General features: G+C 41.9%; 1 protein-coding gene across 1 annotated transcript in view; it reads left to right on the forward strand.

Annotated features, from left to right (window-relative positions):
* Positions 1 to 331: 331 nt before the first annotated feature.
* The window catches only part of BMX (BMX non-receptor tyrosine kinase), a 38913-nt gene continuing 26285 nt past the window's right edge, over positions 332 to 12959 (forward strand). Inside the window, exons 1-5 of the mRNA XM_029999243.2 lie at positions 332 to 436; positions 1124 to 1272; positions 2279 to 2383; positions 10672 to 10753; positions 12425 to 12544. Of these exons, the coding sequence (XP_029855103.1) occupies positions 1135 to 1272; positions 2279 to 2383; positions 10672 to 10753; positions 12425 to 12544 (445 nt within the window). The 5' untranslated portion in view covers positions 332 to 436; positions 1124 to 1134. The remainder of the gene's footprint in view (positions 437 to 1123; positions 1273 to 2278; positions 2384 to 10671; positions 10754 to 12424; positions 12545 to 12959) is intronic.

A 12959-nucleotide genomic window follows, 5' to 3' on the forward strand; every position in this document is an offset into this window, starting at 1 on the left:
GCCCCAGCTCTTCCTTTACCTACCCCAAGCTCTTATCTTCTTCAGATGTCGCATGTCGTGGCAAGATTGCCTTTAAGCTGACTCACCAGTGACACTAACATACACTGATCTCTCCAAAATGGGGTTGGTGGTAGGTGTCAGTAGGCATCCTGTCCACGGGGAGGGTAGCCAGAAGCCCGTGGTGGAGTAATGGCTAGTAAGGACCCTGCTTTCCTCTTCAGACTGCTCCTACTAGGTATTTGTTATTTTCTGGGTTCGAGTAGGTTTCAGTGGTTAGATCAAGTGGGTGTGATAAGCGTCATGCAAATGTTCTCTTTCTGCTGGGCTCTCTGTAGTGAACAGGGACATAATGAAGTGGGTTGCTTAGCACAACACTTCCCTTTGGAGCTCCAGAACGTATAGGGCAAAGGATGTGACCTACTTTCTTCACATTTGGGTAAGATAACCTGAAACACACAAAACTTGTAGAAATATGATGGATCTCATCCTTCTTGGCATTTTCTACTGTATGATTATCCAGGCTAAGAAAAAATACATAGATACAAGTATATATGTGTATATATGTGGTGCAAGAACAGTTTTACTTTTTGATCTTTTCTACATGTCACTGTTCCATAAACATGCATTTGTTTCAGTTGAAAGAAAGAAATGGGAAATTTCCAGTTCAGGGAACACACTTGTCAGCACTAGGTATGTTTTTCTGGTCTGTAAATAGAAGTGTTTTCTTTTGTTGTCGTTCTCTCTGCTGCTGTAATGACTTCCATGTTATGCTGCAGATGTAATACATCTGTGCATAAAGCAGCCTGTGCTCTTTGCCAGAAAGGGTGCATGGCTTTAAAAGGAGAGATCCTCAGACGATAAATAACAGAGATGCCTTGTTTAGAACTGCAGTATATCTGTAGCTTAATTTTTGTATACTATGATTTTTTTTATCGAGTGAATAAGCTTAACAACCTCATTTGTTTAAGCAGTATTAAACACATGCTTTGTAACCATATAATACTAGAAAAATTTATAAAACATAAAGGACAATGACTCAATGTATTTGTTATTACGGTTTCTATAGTTGGTGTTGTTATATTTATTAATAGTAGTAATAAAAGTAACTATGATGTTCTTTTAGGGAAATATATAATGGAGAAGAAAACAATTCTAGAAGAACTTCTTTTAAAGAAGTCACAACAGAAGAAAAAAATATCACCAATTAACTACAAGAAAAGGTTGTTTGTTCTGACGAAAGCAAACCTTTCTTATTATGAATATGACAAAGGGGTAAGACATAATTTTTTTAAGGAAACTGTTCTAAGATTTTCCAGTGTCACCTTATTCCTCTGGTTTTCTTCTGTGAAACTTGATTAGACGTTATGTCTTAGAACAACAGGTGTACTTTGTTTTGAGTAGAATTATAGGGTATCAAATCCTAGTTTCAGTTCAGAAAAACACTTAGCTGCAGGCTTAAGAGTGTCTCTATTCAGAACAACTCTTACAGTTCTGCTTACCATTGAGCATCTGTTTGCGTCCTTCCAAAATGAACTTAAGCAAGTAATTAACATTGGCATATATTTACACATTGCCTTGAATAGGGATGTTTTCCTTGCTCAGGTTTCCCTCTGAACTGATGTAAATAACTGGCTTCAGAAGTTACTTGTACGAGACATGGTTAGTTCAGAATCTCATCCCTCAGCTGCACAAAGCAGATGTTTAAACTATCCTTGTTTCCTAAGGAGTGACTGTATATCACAAAAGGGTGGCTTTTTACTCAGAAGATCTCCTGTCAGGAATGGAACTATATGTCCCAGGCAACTTATTTTAAAGTTTTTGCTCCTTTTCTTACATTTGGACTCCTCCTGTGAGTTACACCCCATTACAAAACTGCAGGGAAGCTCAGTGAGAATAAGCTCCATTACCTTAACAAAATTATGAAGGCCACAGCTAGGCTTCTGGTTTGCACTTAAGGTGTTTTTCTCCTAATTCCTCCTTCTTTTCCTGCTAGTCCCCCCTTCTGCCCTGTACTCCTTCAGTTGCAGCAGATGCTTTCTCAGATGTAGGGCTGTGTCCTGTAATTCTTGTAACTGACTTAAAATTGAATTTGATCAATATATTAGATGCAGGTAGGGCACCAAGGAGGTTTTTTTCCTACCTTTCTTTTAAAGTTTAACAAACCTGAATCTATGGCTTATACAGCTTGAAACGCAGAATTGTACAAAATCATCAAACTAGAATACTTTATATTGTGTTAACATTAGTTTACAGTCGGCTGTGTTTTTTTCACTCTTAGAAAAAAGGAAGCAAAAGGGGGTCAATTGAGATTGAGAAAATCCGATGTGTCGAGACAGTGAATCTTGAGGAATCAACACCTCCTGCAAGACAATATCCTTTTCAGGTTAGCCATGAAATCTGTTTCATTTACATTTCATTAAATATGCCTGCCAGCCATCCTAAGGCTACACCTAGTGTTCCTATCTGAAGTGGTGATACCTGTTACTGCTGAGTGCTACTGATATTTACAGCAAATAGAAAATCAGTCCCTATTACTGAAGTTGTGACTTTGCTGAAATACTTTGAATTGACTGTGATAGAATTTAGATCAAGTCTTGTTTCTTTTATGTTCAAAGGTCTATCAGATATTTGCTTTAATATTATCTGGAATACATAGATCACTACACTATGTGATTATCACTTATTTTAAGGCAGAATTAAGCACTTAAAAATTCTTATTTTAATTCTCACAGTCTCTTTCCACTTCTTTTTTGTGGCTTCAATACCAAGTGCAGGATTTGACCCCTGACTGCCTGATTGCCATTCAAATGTGCCACAGTCAGGAAATCCAAGGCTATGCCTTGTATCAGAAGATGCAGCTGCACAAAGCACTACACGTGTTTAAGAACTAAATGTGATGAGAAAACCATAACTCAGCTTTGCTGCCTTTCGCCTCTTTCAGTTGCCCAGCTCAGGTTCCTCCTAGAGACTCCATCAATCTCAATTCTATGGGCAGTGGGACATGCAGATGTGAGAAGTGCCCACAGATCCCCTTTTGCAGTGCCACTGGCAGGCTGCTAGAGTGAATAACAGGGTTGCTGAATAGTGCATTAATTCATGACCCTGCAATAATTGCCATGCCCAAGGGCAACCTCATGACACACACTTAATATTTCACTGCCTGGTGGATCCTAGGTGTCATTCCAGTCTTCCTTTCCCTTCTCCCTCCCCCAGATTTGTGGCACTGAATGACACATTTATGTTAAATGAGTGTATTTATGTCAGGAATGCATAATTCAGTTAAGTGGGGAAAAGAGTGTATGCTATAGCTATAGGATGGGGGACGCTGTTCTGGGGAACAGTATCTCTAAAGAGGACTTTAGGGTCATGATAGCTGAACATAAATTCCCAGTGTGATGCTGTGGCCGAAGGAGCTAATGGCATCCTTGGACATGGAAGCGGGCACATACTGAGTGAAAGCACTCAATATGATTTGACACTACTGTGATCACCAGGAGAATATTGTGTCTAGTTCTGGTGACTATAATTGAAGAAAGATGTTGTAAACTGAAGAGAGGTCAAAGGAAAGACTTGACAATGACTAATAGATTGGATGGATAACATGTTAAAGAGAAAGGCTCGCAGGGCTCCACCATTTAACTAAATAAGGAGACAGGAAGCAAATTGATCAGTCGTGTATACTTACCGGTGGGAGTACGCATTTAATAACAAGAGCTCTTCAGTCTAACAAAAGCAATAAAGTGGCATTTGAAATTCAGTGCAGATGACTGAAAAGCAATGTACACAAGGGAAATGAAACCCTGACCTAACGCAGGCACACACAGAGTCATCCCAGTACTAAACATGATCCAAAAAGCAAAGCAGATGTTAGTAATTATTAGGTAGGCAACAAACAAAGCTAGAGGAAGGTAGGCTGAAAACAAGCTCTCCTGGTTTCAGCTGGGATAGAGTTAATTTTCTTTCTAGTAGCTGCTATAGTGTTATGTTTTGGATTTAATGTGAGAAGAATGTTGATAACACACTGATGTTTTCAGTTGTTGCTAAGCAGTGTTTATACTAAGTCAAGGATTTTTCAGCTTCTCATGCCCAGCCAGCAAGAAGGCTGGAGGGGCACAAGAAGTTGGGAGGGGACACAGCCAGGACAGCCGACCCAAACTGGCCAAAGGGGTATTCCATACCATGTGATGTCATGCCCAGTATAAAAACTGGGGGGAGTTGGCTGGGGGGGTGCATATCGCTGCTCGGGAACTAACTGGGCATAGGTCGGTGAGGGGTGAGCAATTGTATTGTGCATCACTTGTTTTGTATATTCCAATTCTTTTTATTATTGTCACTTTATTATTATTATCATCATTATTACTATTTTCTTCCTTTCTGACCTATTAAACTGTCTTTATCTCAACCCATGAGATTTACTTTTTTTCTATTCTCTCACCCCTCCCACTGGGTGGGGGGGAAGTAAGCGAGCAACTGCGTGGTGCTTAGTTGCCCGCTGGGGTTAAACCACAACAGTCCTTTTTGGCGCCTGACGTGGGGCTTGACGGGTTGAGATAACGACAAATCTGACTGGAACACATTAGAACTAATTTGTTATAAGCACTCATTAAATTAGTTCAATAGTTGTGGGTCACAATGTTGATTTATTCACTTTCAAAGTTGGCATGCTTTTTCTTAAAGTTGTGTTTTGTAACACCTTACTTGCAGTAAATGCTCCCAGTTGTGCTGTTTATCACCTGTGGGAACTGGGCTAAAGTTATCATGCTGTTGTACTTTGTAACACTGGCTTATGAGACGATGGAATTGCTGGTTATGAAACTAATCTAGTATTTGTATTCAGCATTGCCGTCATCTGCATACTTTGGGAGCCATCTATCAGAAACTATTAATAATTACACCTTTTACCTTTTCTCATCGGAAATCCATGCAGAAGACACATTTCTTCACCTTCCCCTTCTCCTCCAGGAAAATTACAATAGCTCTTGAGAATTTTGAATATCCTTGGGATGTTCAAACCAGCATGTTCCTATTGCTATGTCTCCTGAATGTTTTCCAGGTCTTGTTTAAGGTTAAACAACTATTTAAGAATATCACGTAGAGATCTGCCCCGAGGCTGGATAATCACATGTGGCATGGCATGTGGGAGAATATGGGCAGGTATCTCGAGAACTTCTCACCTCCAATGGTTTGGAACTTCACTCCTAAACAACTACAGGACCCTGATAAAGTGATAGAATATTTGAAAGGAAAATGCTGTGGCTATTCCAAAGAAGCACAACTTACCGCACTGTGCTGGGTTCTGGCCAGTATCTACCAAACACTGCTGGATATTATGCAGCACCCTCAGGGGGAAGGGAGGGAAAAGAGACCGACAGACACCACAGCCACTCCAACCCCTGCGACAGACGCTGCAGCTGATCCAGGGAACCAACCTGTGCCAGCATCAGTCGCCCCTATACAGAAGAAGAAATATACAAAAAAATCAGTTCACTTAGTAAGGGATGAAGGTCAACCAGGCTCATCACAAGAACAGGAGGAGGAAGTAGCAGAACCAGAGGTAATCATCTGATCCCTATCCCTGAGTGAGCTGCAGGATATGTGAAAAGATTTCAGCTGGTGTCCAGGTGAGCACATTATCACCTGGCTGCTCCGATGCTGGAACAATGGGGCTAGAAGCCTGGAATTAGAGGGTAGGGAAGCCAAGCAGCTGGGATCACTTTCTAGGGAAGGTGGCATTGACAAGGCAATTGGAAAAGGGACACAAGCCCTCAGCCTCTGGAGGCAACTCTTGTCAAGCATGAAGGAAAAGTACCCTTCAAGGAAGATGTTATATGTCAACCAGGCAAGTGGACCACCATGGAGAGGTATCCAGTACCTGAGAGAATTAGTCATGCTAGAGTTGATTTATTATGACCCAGACAACCCACAGTTACCCAGACATCCAGACGAAGTCCAATGCACACAACCCATGTGGCAGAAGTTTGTATGGAGTGCAGCATCATCGTATGCCAACCCATTGGCAGTACTGACCTGGAAAGACTAAGAGGCACTGATAGTGGATGAAATGGCTTACCAGCTCCAGCAATACAAGGAAAATCTCTCTTTGTCCTTACGAGCCTGTGGAAAAACTGTCCGAAAAGTCAAAAAAACTGACCAAACTGATCCAAAAGTCATATTCCCCACCTGTATGACCAGTATCTGAGCTATTAGGAGTGATGGTTCCTCTGCTCAAGAGAGAGAATATAGACCATGGGGTACCAGGCATGTGGTTTTACCTGCATGACCATGAAGAGGACATGAGGAAGTGGGATGGAAAACCTACCTTGACCCTAGATGCATGGGTAAGAGTTGCAAGGAAAAACAACCACAAAAGGGGATTCTTCCAAGAAAAAAGCTGCTCCAGTTTCCAGACAGAGTATAAGGGCTGATCTTACTTCTGATCCTCTTGAAGGGACTTCTAAGTCATTTTTACAAGAAGTGAGTAACAAATACTCTGACCAGGATTAGAGGGGCCCTGCCTCCAGCCAGGTGGAGGAAAGGGACAACCGGGTTTATTGGACTGTGTGGATTCGACGGCCTGGCACATCAGACCCACAGGAGTATAAGGCTCTAGGAGACACTGGTGCACAGTGTACCCCAATGCCATCAGGTTGTAAAGGGGCAGAACCCATCTGTATTTCTGGTGTGACGGGGGATCCCATCAGCTAACTGTATTGGAGGCTGAAGTAAGCCTAACTGGGAATGAGTGGCAGAAACACCCCATTGTGACTGGTCCAGAGGCTCTGTGCATCCTTGGTCTAGACTATCTCAGGAGAGGGTATTTTAAGGACCCAAAGGGGTATTGGTGGGCTTTTGGTATAGCTGCCTTGGAAACAGAGGAAATTGAACAGCTGTCCACCTTGCCTGGTCTCTCGGAGGACCCTTCTGTTGTGGGGTTGCTGAGGGTCAAAGAACAACAAAAGCCAATTGCTACCACACCAGTGCACCGGTGCCACTATCGCACCAACTGAGACTCACTGATTCGCATCCATAACCCGATTCGCCAACTGGAGAGCCAAGGAGTGATCAGCAAAACTCATTCACCCTTTAACAGCCCCACATGGCCAGCGCGAAAGTCTAATGGAGAATGGAGACTAACAGTAGACTACCGTGACTTGAATGAAGTCACGCCGCCGTTGAGTGCTGCTGTGCTGGACATACTAGAACTTCAATACAAACTGGAGTCAAAGGCAGCCAGGTGGTATGCCACAATTGACATTGCTAATGCATTTTTCTCAATCCCTCTGGCAGCAGAGTGCCGGCCACAGTTTGCTTTTACTTGGAGGGGCACCCAGCACACCTGGAATCAACTGCCCCAGGGGTGGAAACACAGCCCCACCATTTGCCATGGACTAATCCAGACTGCACTGGAGAAGGGTGAAGCTCTGGAACACCTGCAATACATTGATGACATCATCATATGAGGCAACACAGCAGAAGAAGTTTTTGAGAAAGGGAAGAAAATAATCCAAATCCTTCTGAAAGCCAGTTTTGCCATAAAAGAAAGTAAGGTCAAGGGACCTACACAGGAGATCCAGTTTTTAGGAATAAAATGGCAAGGTGGTCGTCATCAGATCCCAATGGATGTGATCAACAAAATAGCAGCTATGTCTTCACTGACTAATAAAAAGGAAACACAGGCTTTCTTAGGTGTTGTGGCTTTTTGGAGAATGCCTGTTCCAAATTACAGTCTGATTGTAAGCCCGCTCTATCAAGTGACCCAGAAGAAGAATGATTTTAAATGGGGCCCTGAGCAACAAACCTTTGAACAAATTAAAGGGAAGATTGTTCATGCAGTAGCCCTTGGGCCAGTCTGGGCAGGACAAGGTTTTAAAATTGTGCCCTACACCGCAGCGGGGGTGAATGGCCCTACCTGGAGTCTCTGGCAGAAAGCACCGGGGGAGACCTGAGACCGACCCCTGGGGTTTTGGAGTTGGGGATATCAAGGATCCAAGGCTCACTACACTCCAACTGAAAAAGAGATATTGGCAGCTTATGAAGGAGTTCGAGCTGCCTCAGAAGTGGTTGGTACTGAAACACAGCTCCTCTTCGCACCCCGACTGCCAGTGCTGGGCTGGATGTTCAAAGGGAGGGTCTCCTCTACACATCACGTGACTGATGCCACGGGGAGTAAGTGGATTACACTGATCACACAATGAGCTCGCATAGGAAATCCCAGTTGCCCAGGAATTTTGGAAATGATCCTGGACTGGCTAGAAGGCACAGATTTTGGAATGTCACCAGAGGAGGATGTGACGCGTGCTGAAGAGGCCGCACTGTATAATAAACTGTCAGAAAATGAGGGGCAATATGCTCTGTTCACTGATGGATCTTGTCGCATTGTAGGAAAACATCGGAGATGGAAGGCTGCTGTGTGGAGTCCTACACAACAAGTTGCAGAAACTGCTGAAGGAGAAGGTGAATCAAGTCCGTTTGCAGAGGTGAAAGCCATCCAGCTAGCTTTAGACATTGCTGACCAAGAAAAGTGGCCAGTGCTCTATCTCTATACTGACTCACAGATGGTAGCAAAAGCCCTGTGGGGGTGGCTACAGCAATGGAAGCAGAGCAACTGGCAATGCAGAAGCAAACCCATCTGGGCTGCTGCACTGTGGCAAGATATTGCATCCTGGCTAGAGATTCTAGTTGTAAAAGTACGTCATGTAGATGCTCACGTACCCAAGAGTCAGGCCACTGAAGAACATCAAAACTACCAGCAGGTGGATCAGGCTGCCAAGATTGAAGTGTCTCAGGTGGATCTGGACTGGCAACATAAGGGTGAGCTATTTATGGCTCGGTGGGCCCATGACACCTCAGGCCATCAGGGAAGAGATGCAACATATAGATGGGCTCGTGGTCGAGGGGTGGACCTGACTATTGGTGCCATTGCACAGATTATCCATGAATGTGAAACGTGCTGCAATTAAGCAAGCCAAGCAGTTAAAGCCCCTGTGGTATGGAGGGCGATGGCTGAAATATCAATATGCGGAGGCCTGGCAGATTGACATATCACACTCTCACAAACCAGCCAAGGCAAGCACCATGTGCTTACAGTGGTGGAAGCAACCACCGGATGTCTGGGAACGTATCCTGTGCCCCATGCCACTGCCTGGAACACCATCCTGGGCCTTGAAAAGCAAGTTTTATGGTGACATGGCACCCCAGAAAGAACTGAGTTAGACAACGGGACTCATATCTGAAACAACCTCATAGACACCTGGGCCAAAGAGCATGGCATTGAGTGGGTATATCACATCCCCTGTCATGCACCAGCCTCTGGGAAAATTGAACAATACAATGGACTACATTGAAAGCAATGGGGGAGTGGAACCTTCAAACATTGGTACACACATTTAGCAAAGGCCACCTGGTTGCTCAACACCAGAGGATCTGCCAATCAGGGTGGCCCTGTCTGATCAGAACTTTTATGTACCACAGAAGGGGATAAAGTCCCTGTAGTGCACATAAAAAATACATTAGGGAAGACAGTCTGGGTTACTCCTGCCTCAGGCAAAGGCAAACCCATTTGTGGGATTGCTTTTGCTCAAGGACCTGGGTGCACTTGGTGGGTGATGTGAAAGGATGGGGAGGTGTGTCTCAAGGGGATTTGATTTTAGGTGAGAATAGCCAGTGAATTAAATTCTATGGTGTTAATTGCTATATAACCCTGCCACTGTATGTCATCATTACTATAACTGTTACATGCTATATCAATGGTATTACAGTTAGAATCACTTAGATTAATGAAGAATGAACTTTGATAAAACCAAGCAAAGCACAATAGTGATGGCACCAAAACTGACTTCAGCATGCAACAATCCAATATTACACTGCAGAAGAAAAGCAGCTGCCTGTTCATACTGTGTAGCTAAGCCATAGGACTACTTACTGCAGGAAGTCATAGATACTAGTTATTTGCTTAAAAAGGCAACTGAATGAATTCACAGAAGAAAAATACTGCTCAAAGGGTATTAAGTATAAATGCATCACCTTTGGATCAGGATTCCCTCATCACCATACAGCTGCCCTGAGGATATACTCTGCCTCAGTTATTTGTTACTGGATGCTGTCAGAGATGGGTTCCTGGCCTCGGTGAGCATTCCTTCTGGCCTTGTGTAACACCGGCCAGAAGCAGGAAGATGAATGTGGAAAAACTGAAGTGGAAAGAAAGAGTTTACATGTGGGCTATAAAGCCTTTTGTGCATAGAAGATGGGAACATCCAGAAATATTCGATGCCGTCCTTTGTTTCTGCAACTGTGCTTTAGGTCACGAACCACTTTGGTTAAGGCAGTACATATTTATGTCTATATTTATTTATATTCATATTTATTTTTAGTTTTATTTATATTTATTTATATTTATTTTATCTATATCTTTATATTGCATATTAATATTTCATATGAAATGTGAAATATATGAAATGTATGAAATATGAAATATGCAAAATATAAAGTATTTATATGAGATGGCAATTATATACACGACCTCTGAGAAACATTAGTGAGTTGTGGGAGTTTGATGGGGGTCCACAAAGCCTATTTTTTTGGTTCCCATGCCCTGCTCTTTTCCCCTCCCGCATAGCAACATGCTTTCAGGCAGTAGACTCTCACCATGCTGTCTTTCCCAACCTTTTCCAGATTGTGTACAAGGGTGGACTTCTTTATGTCTATGCCACTAGTGAAGAGAGCCGGGAGCGGTGGCTTGCAGCTTTGCATAAAGGTAACACTATTCCTTTGTGTACAAAAATATTCAAATAACAGGAGGCAAGATAGGAAAATGCTTCTGCCTCATCATTTTGTGCCATTCTTTGTCACTTGTTTTTAGTGTCTGTCTTACTTCAGCACTGACTGGTTGAAATGCATGGTATTTTCAAGAATGGGTTAGAAATTTTAAAGGCTGAAGGTTTCGGTGAGAAATAAGCCAAAATAAAGCTTTTGGGTTTTATTTTTCATGGGCATTTTTTAATCTTCGTCATATGTTCAGCCTTTACTGATGCAGATTAATAGAGCACAACCATTCTTGATGTGGCTAGTATAGCTCTTACCTGCATGAATGCCATTTTGATAGCAAATACTGCTAGTGCTTTTTCCTTTGTATTTTCCTCTTTTTTTTTCAAGGAAATTTCTATTGTTTTCAATGAAGCAGAATCACAGTCATGCAAAGTGTAAGTTATAAGCAGAAAACTATGTCCCTGTGTAACCCCAGTGAAGGCAAAAACCTCACATTGAATAGGGCAACCCTCACACATACTGGCCATTGTAGGAACAAAAATAGGCAATCTATGATGGGCTGTGAACAAATATCCTGCCCAGTTTTACTTGTAAGCCTGTGTATGAGCTACCTCTCTGGTTGTGACTCCCTTTGCATACACAGAAATAAGGGTATGTCAATTAATTTAGCAAAGTTATGAAGAATGTGGACCAGAAGCATTAGGCAAACTACACTGACCCTTCTAGAAACCAAGATTTTCAGTAAGACTTTTTAAAACCAAATTTGTGAAGAGTAAGCTTGCATAAAGTGATATATTTTGTAATGGTCATGAGACAAATAATAGCACCAATATTCAACTGCCTACAAGCCTTTTAAAAAGTTTATAAAAAGCACTTGTCACGAAGGGGTGTCCTGATCCTTCCGCAGTGCTGTCGCACATTCAGCAATTTTGGGTTTACACTGGCTTACTGCAGCACAACTGAAAACCTGTCCTGAGACAACCACTTTTTAAAGTCTGACTCTATGCCTTCTACATTTCTTCTAGATACCTTTTGAAACCAAACTACTATTACAGCTTACAGAACTAATGTATCACTAGCACAGGGATACTACTGGTGCTATTTTTCTAGAGTAAAGCAGTGCTTCAGATATAAAGTAAATATTTCTGTGATGGTGTTTTCTTTTGATGTGCTTAAATAAGAACTGTATTTTAACAGATAAATGTTAGTTTAGATTTGCCATATGGTGTATTGAGTATCAGTGAATATGATTTTCTTACAGTAGATAGATCTAGGAAAATACTCAGCATATTTTGATATATGAAAATGTTTTATTTTAATTAGTTTTATTATTGATACTGAAATCTTTGTAAGATGCATGGGTTTGAATCATAGCTGTTGGGTCCTGTTTTGGCTTCGGGTGTTTCATTGGATTGTACTGTATCTCCTTGACAGTCAGGTTTCTTTCTCAAAGAAATAGGGGGGTATGGATTTCAGACTTGATTTTGCATAGAGGAATATGGTATAGAGATAAAAAATGTGACCAGGATATGTATCTAGAGCTAGAAGTCGGTAAGCACTCTGGGGTCCCATGGTTTGGTGCAGCAAACTCTATTGATCATAAGGAACGTTCCCATTGTGCAGCCTGTCATGTTCTCTTTGGTTTCTTTGTGCTTTCCAGAAATTAAAGACAATTCTGATTTACTAAACAAGTACCATAAAGGATTCTTCATCAACGGGAAGTTTCTCTGTTGCAACCAGACCTGTAAAGCAGCTCCTGGATGTACAATTTGGGAGAAATGTAATGTGTTTTTTTATTTGTTTGATTAGTCTCATTGATGTTTTTCATAATATTGCCAAATGACATGGACATTTAAGGCAGTGCAATCAATATATACTTATACCTTTTCATGTATGTGCTAAGCTCCTTTTAACATCATAGCTGCTATACATTGCAGCTTATAGTATAACTGGGGGAAATAGTGCACTAAATTATATCTGCTGTGTTTGATCAAAAAGTTAGTGACATTTTTGCCTACAAAATAAACCAGATGATAGATAGAATTATTTTTGTCCTTATTCTTAAGATCTCCAGCTAAATTGTGGTATTATGGTATAAGACCCTTCTAGTGATGGGGTCCCGTAAGCTGGACGGGTAGGAACAATAGAAGTTCAGCACAAGAGTCTGTATGGATGAGTGTAAAACAATAGTTTCA

Source organism: Aquila chrysaetos, chromosome 23 (genome assembly GCF_900496995.4).
Source record: "Aquila chrysaetos chrysaetos chromosome 23, bAquChr1.4, whole genome shotgun sequence".
NCBI classification, from domain to species: Eukaryota; Metazoa; Chordata; class Aves; order Accipitriformes; family Accipitridae; genus Aquila; species Aquila chrysaetos.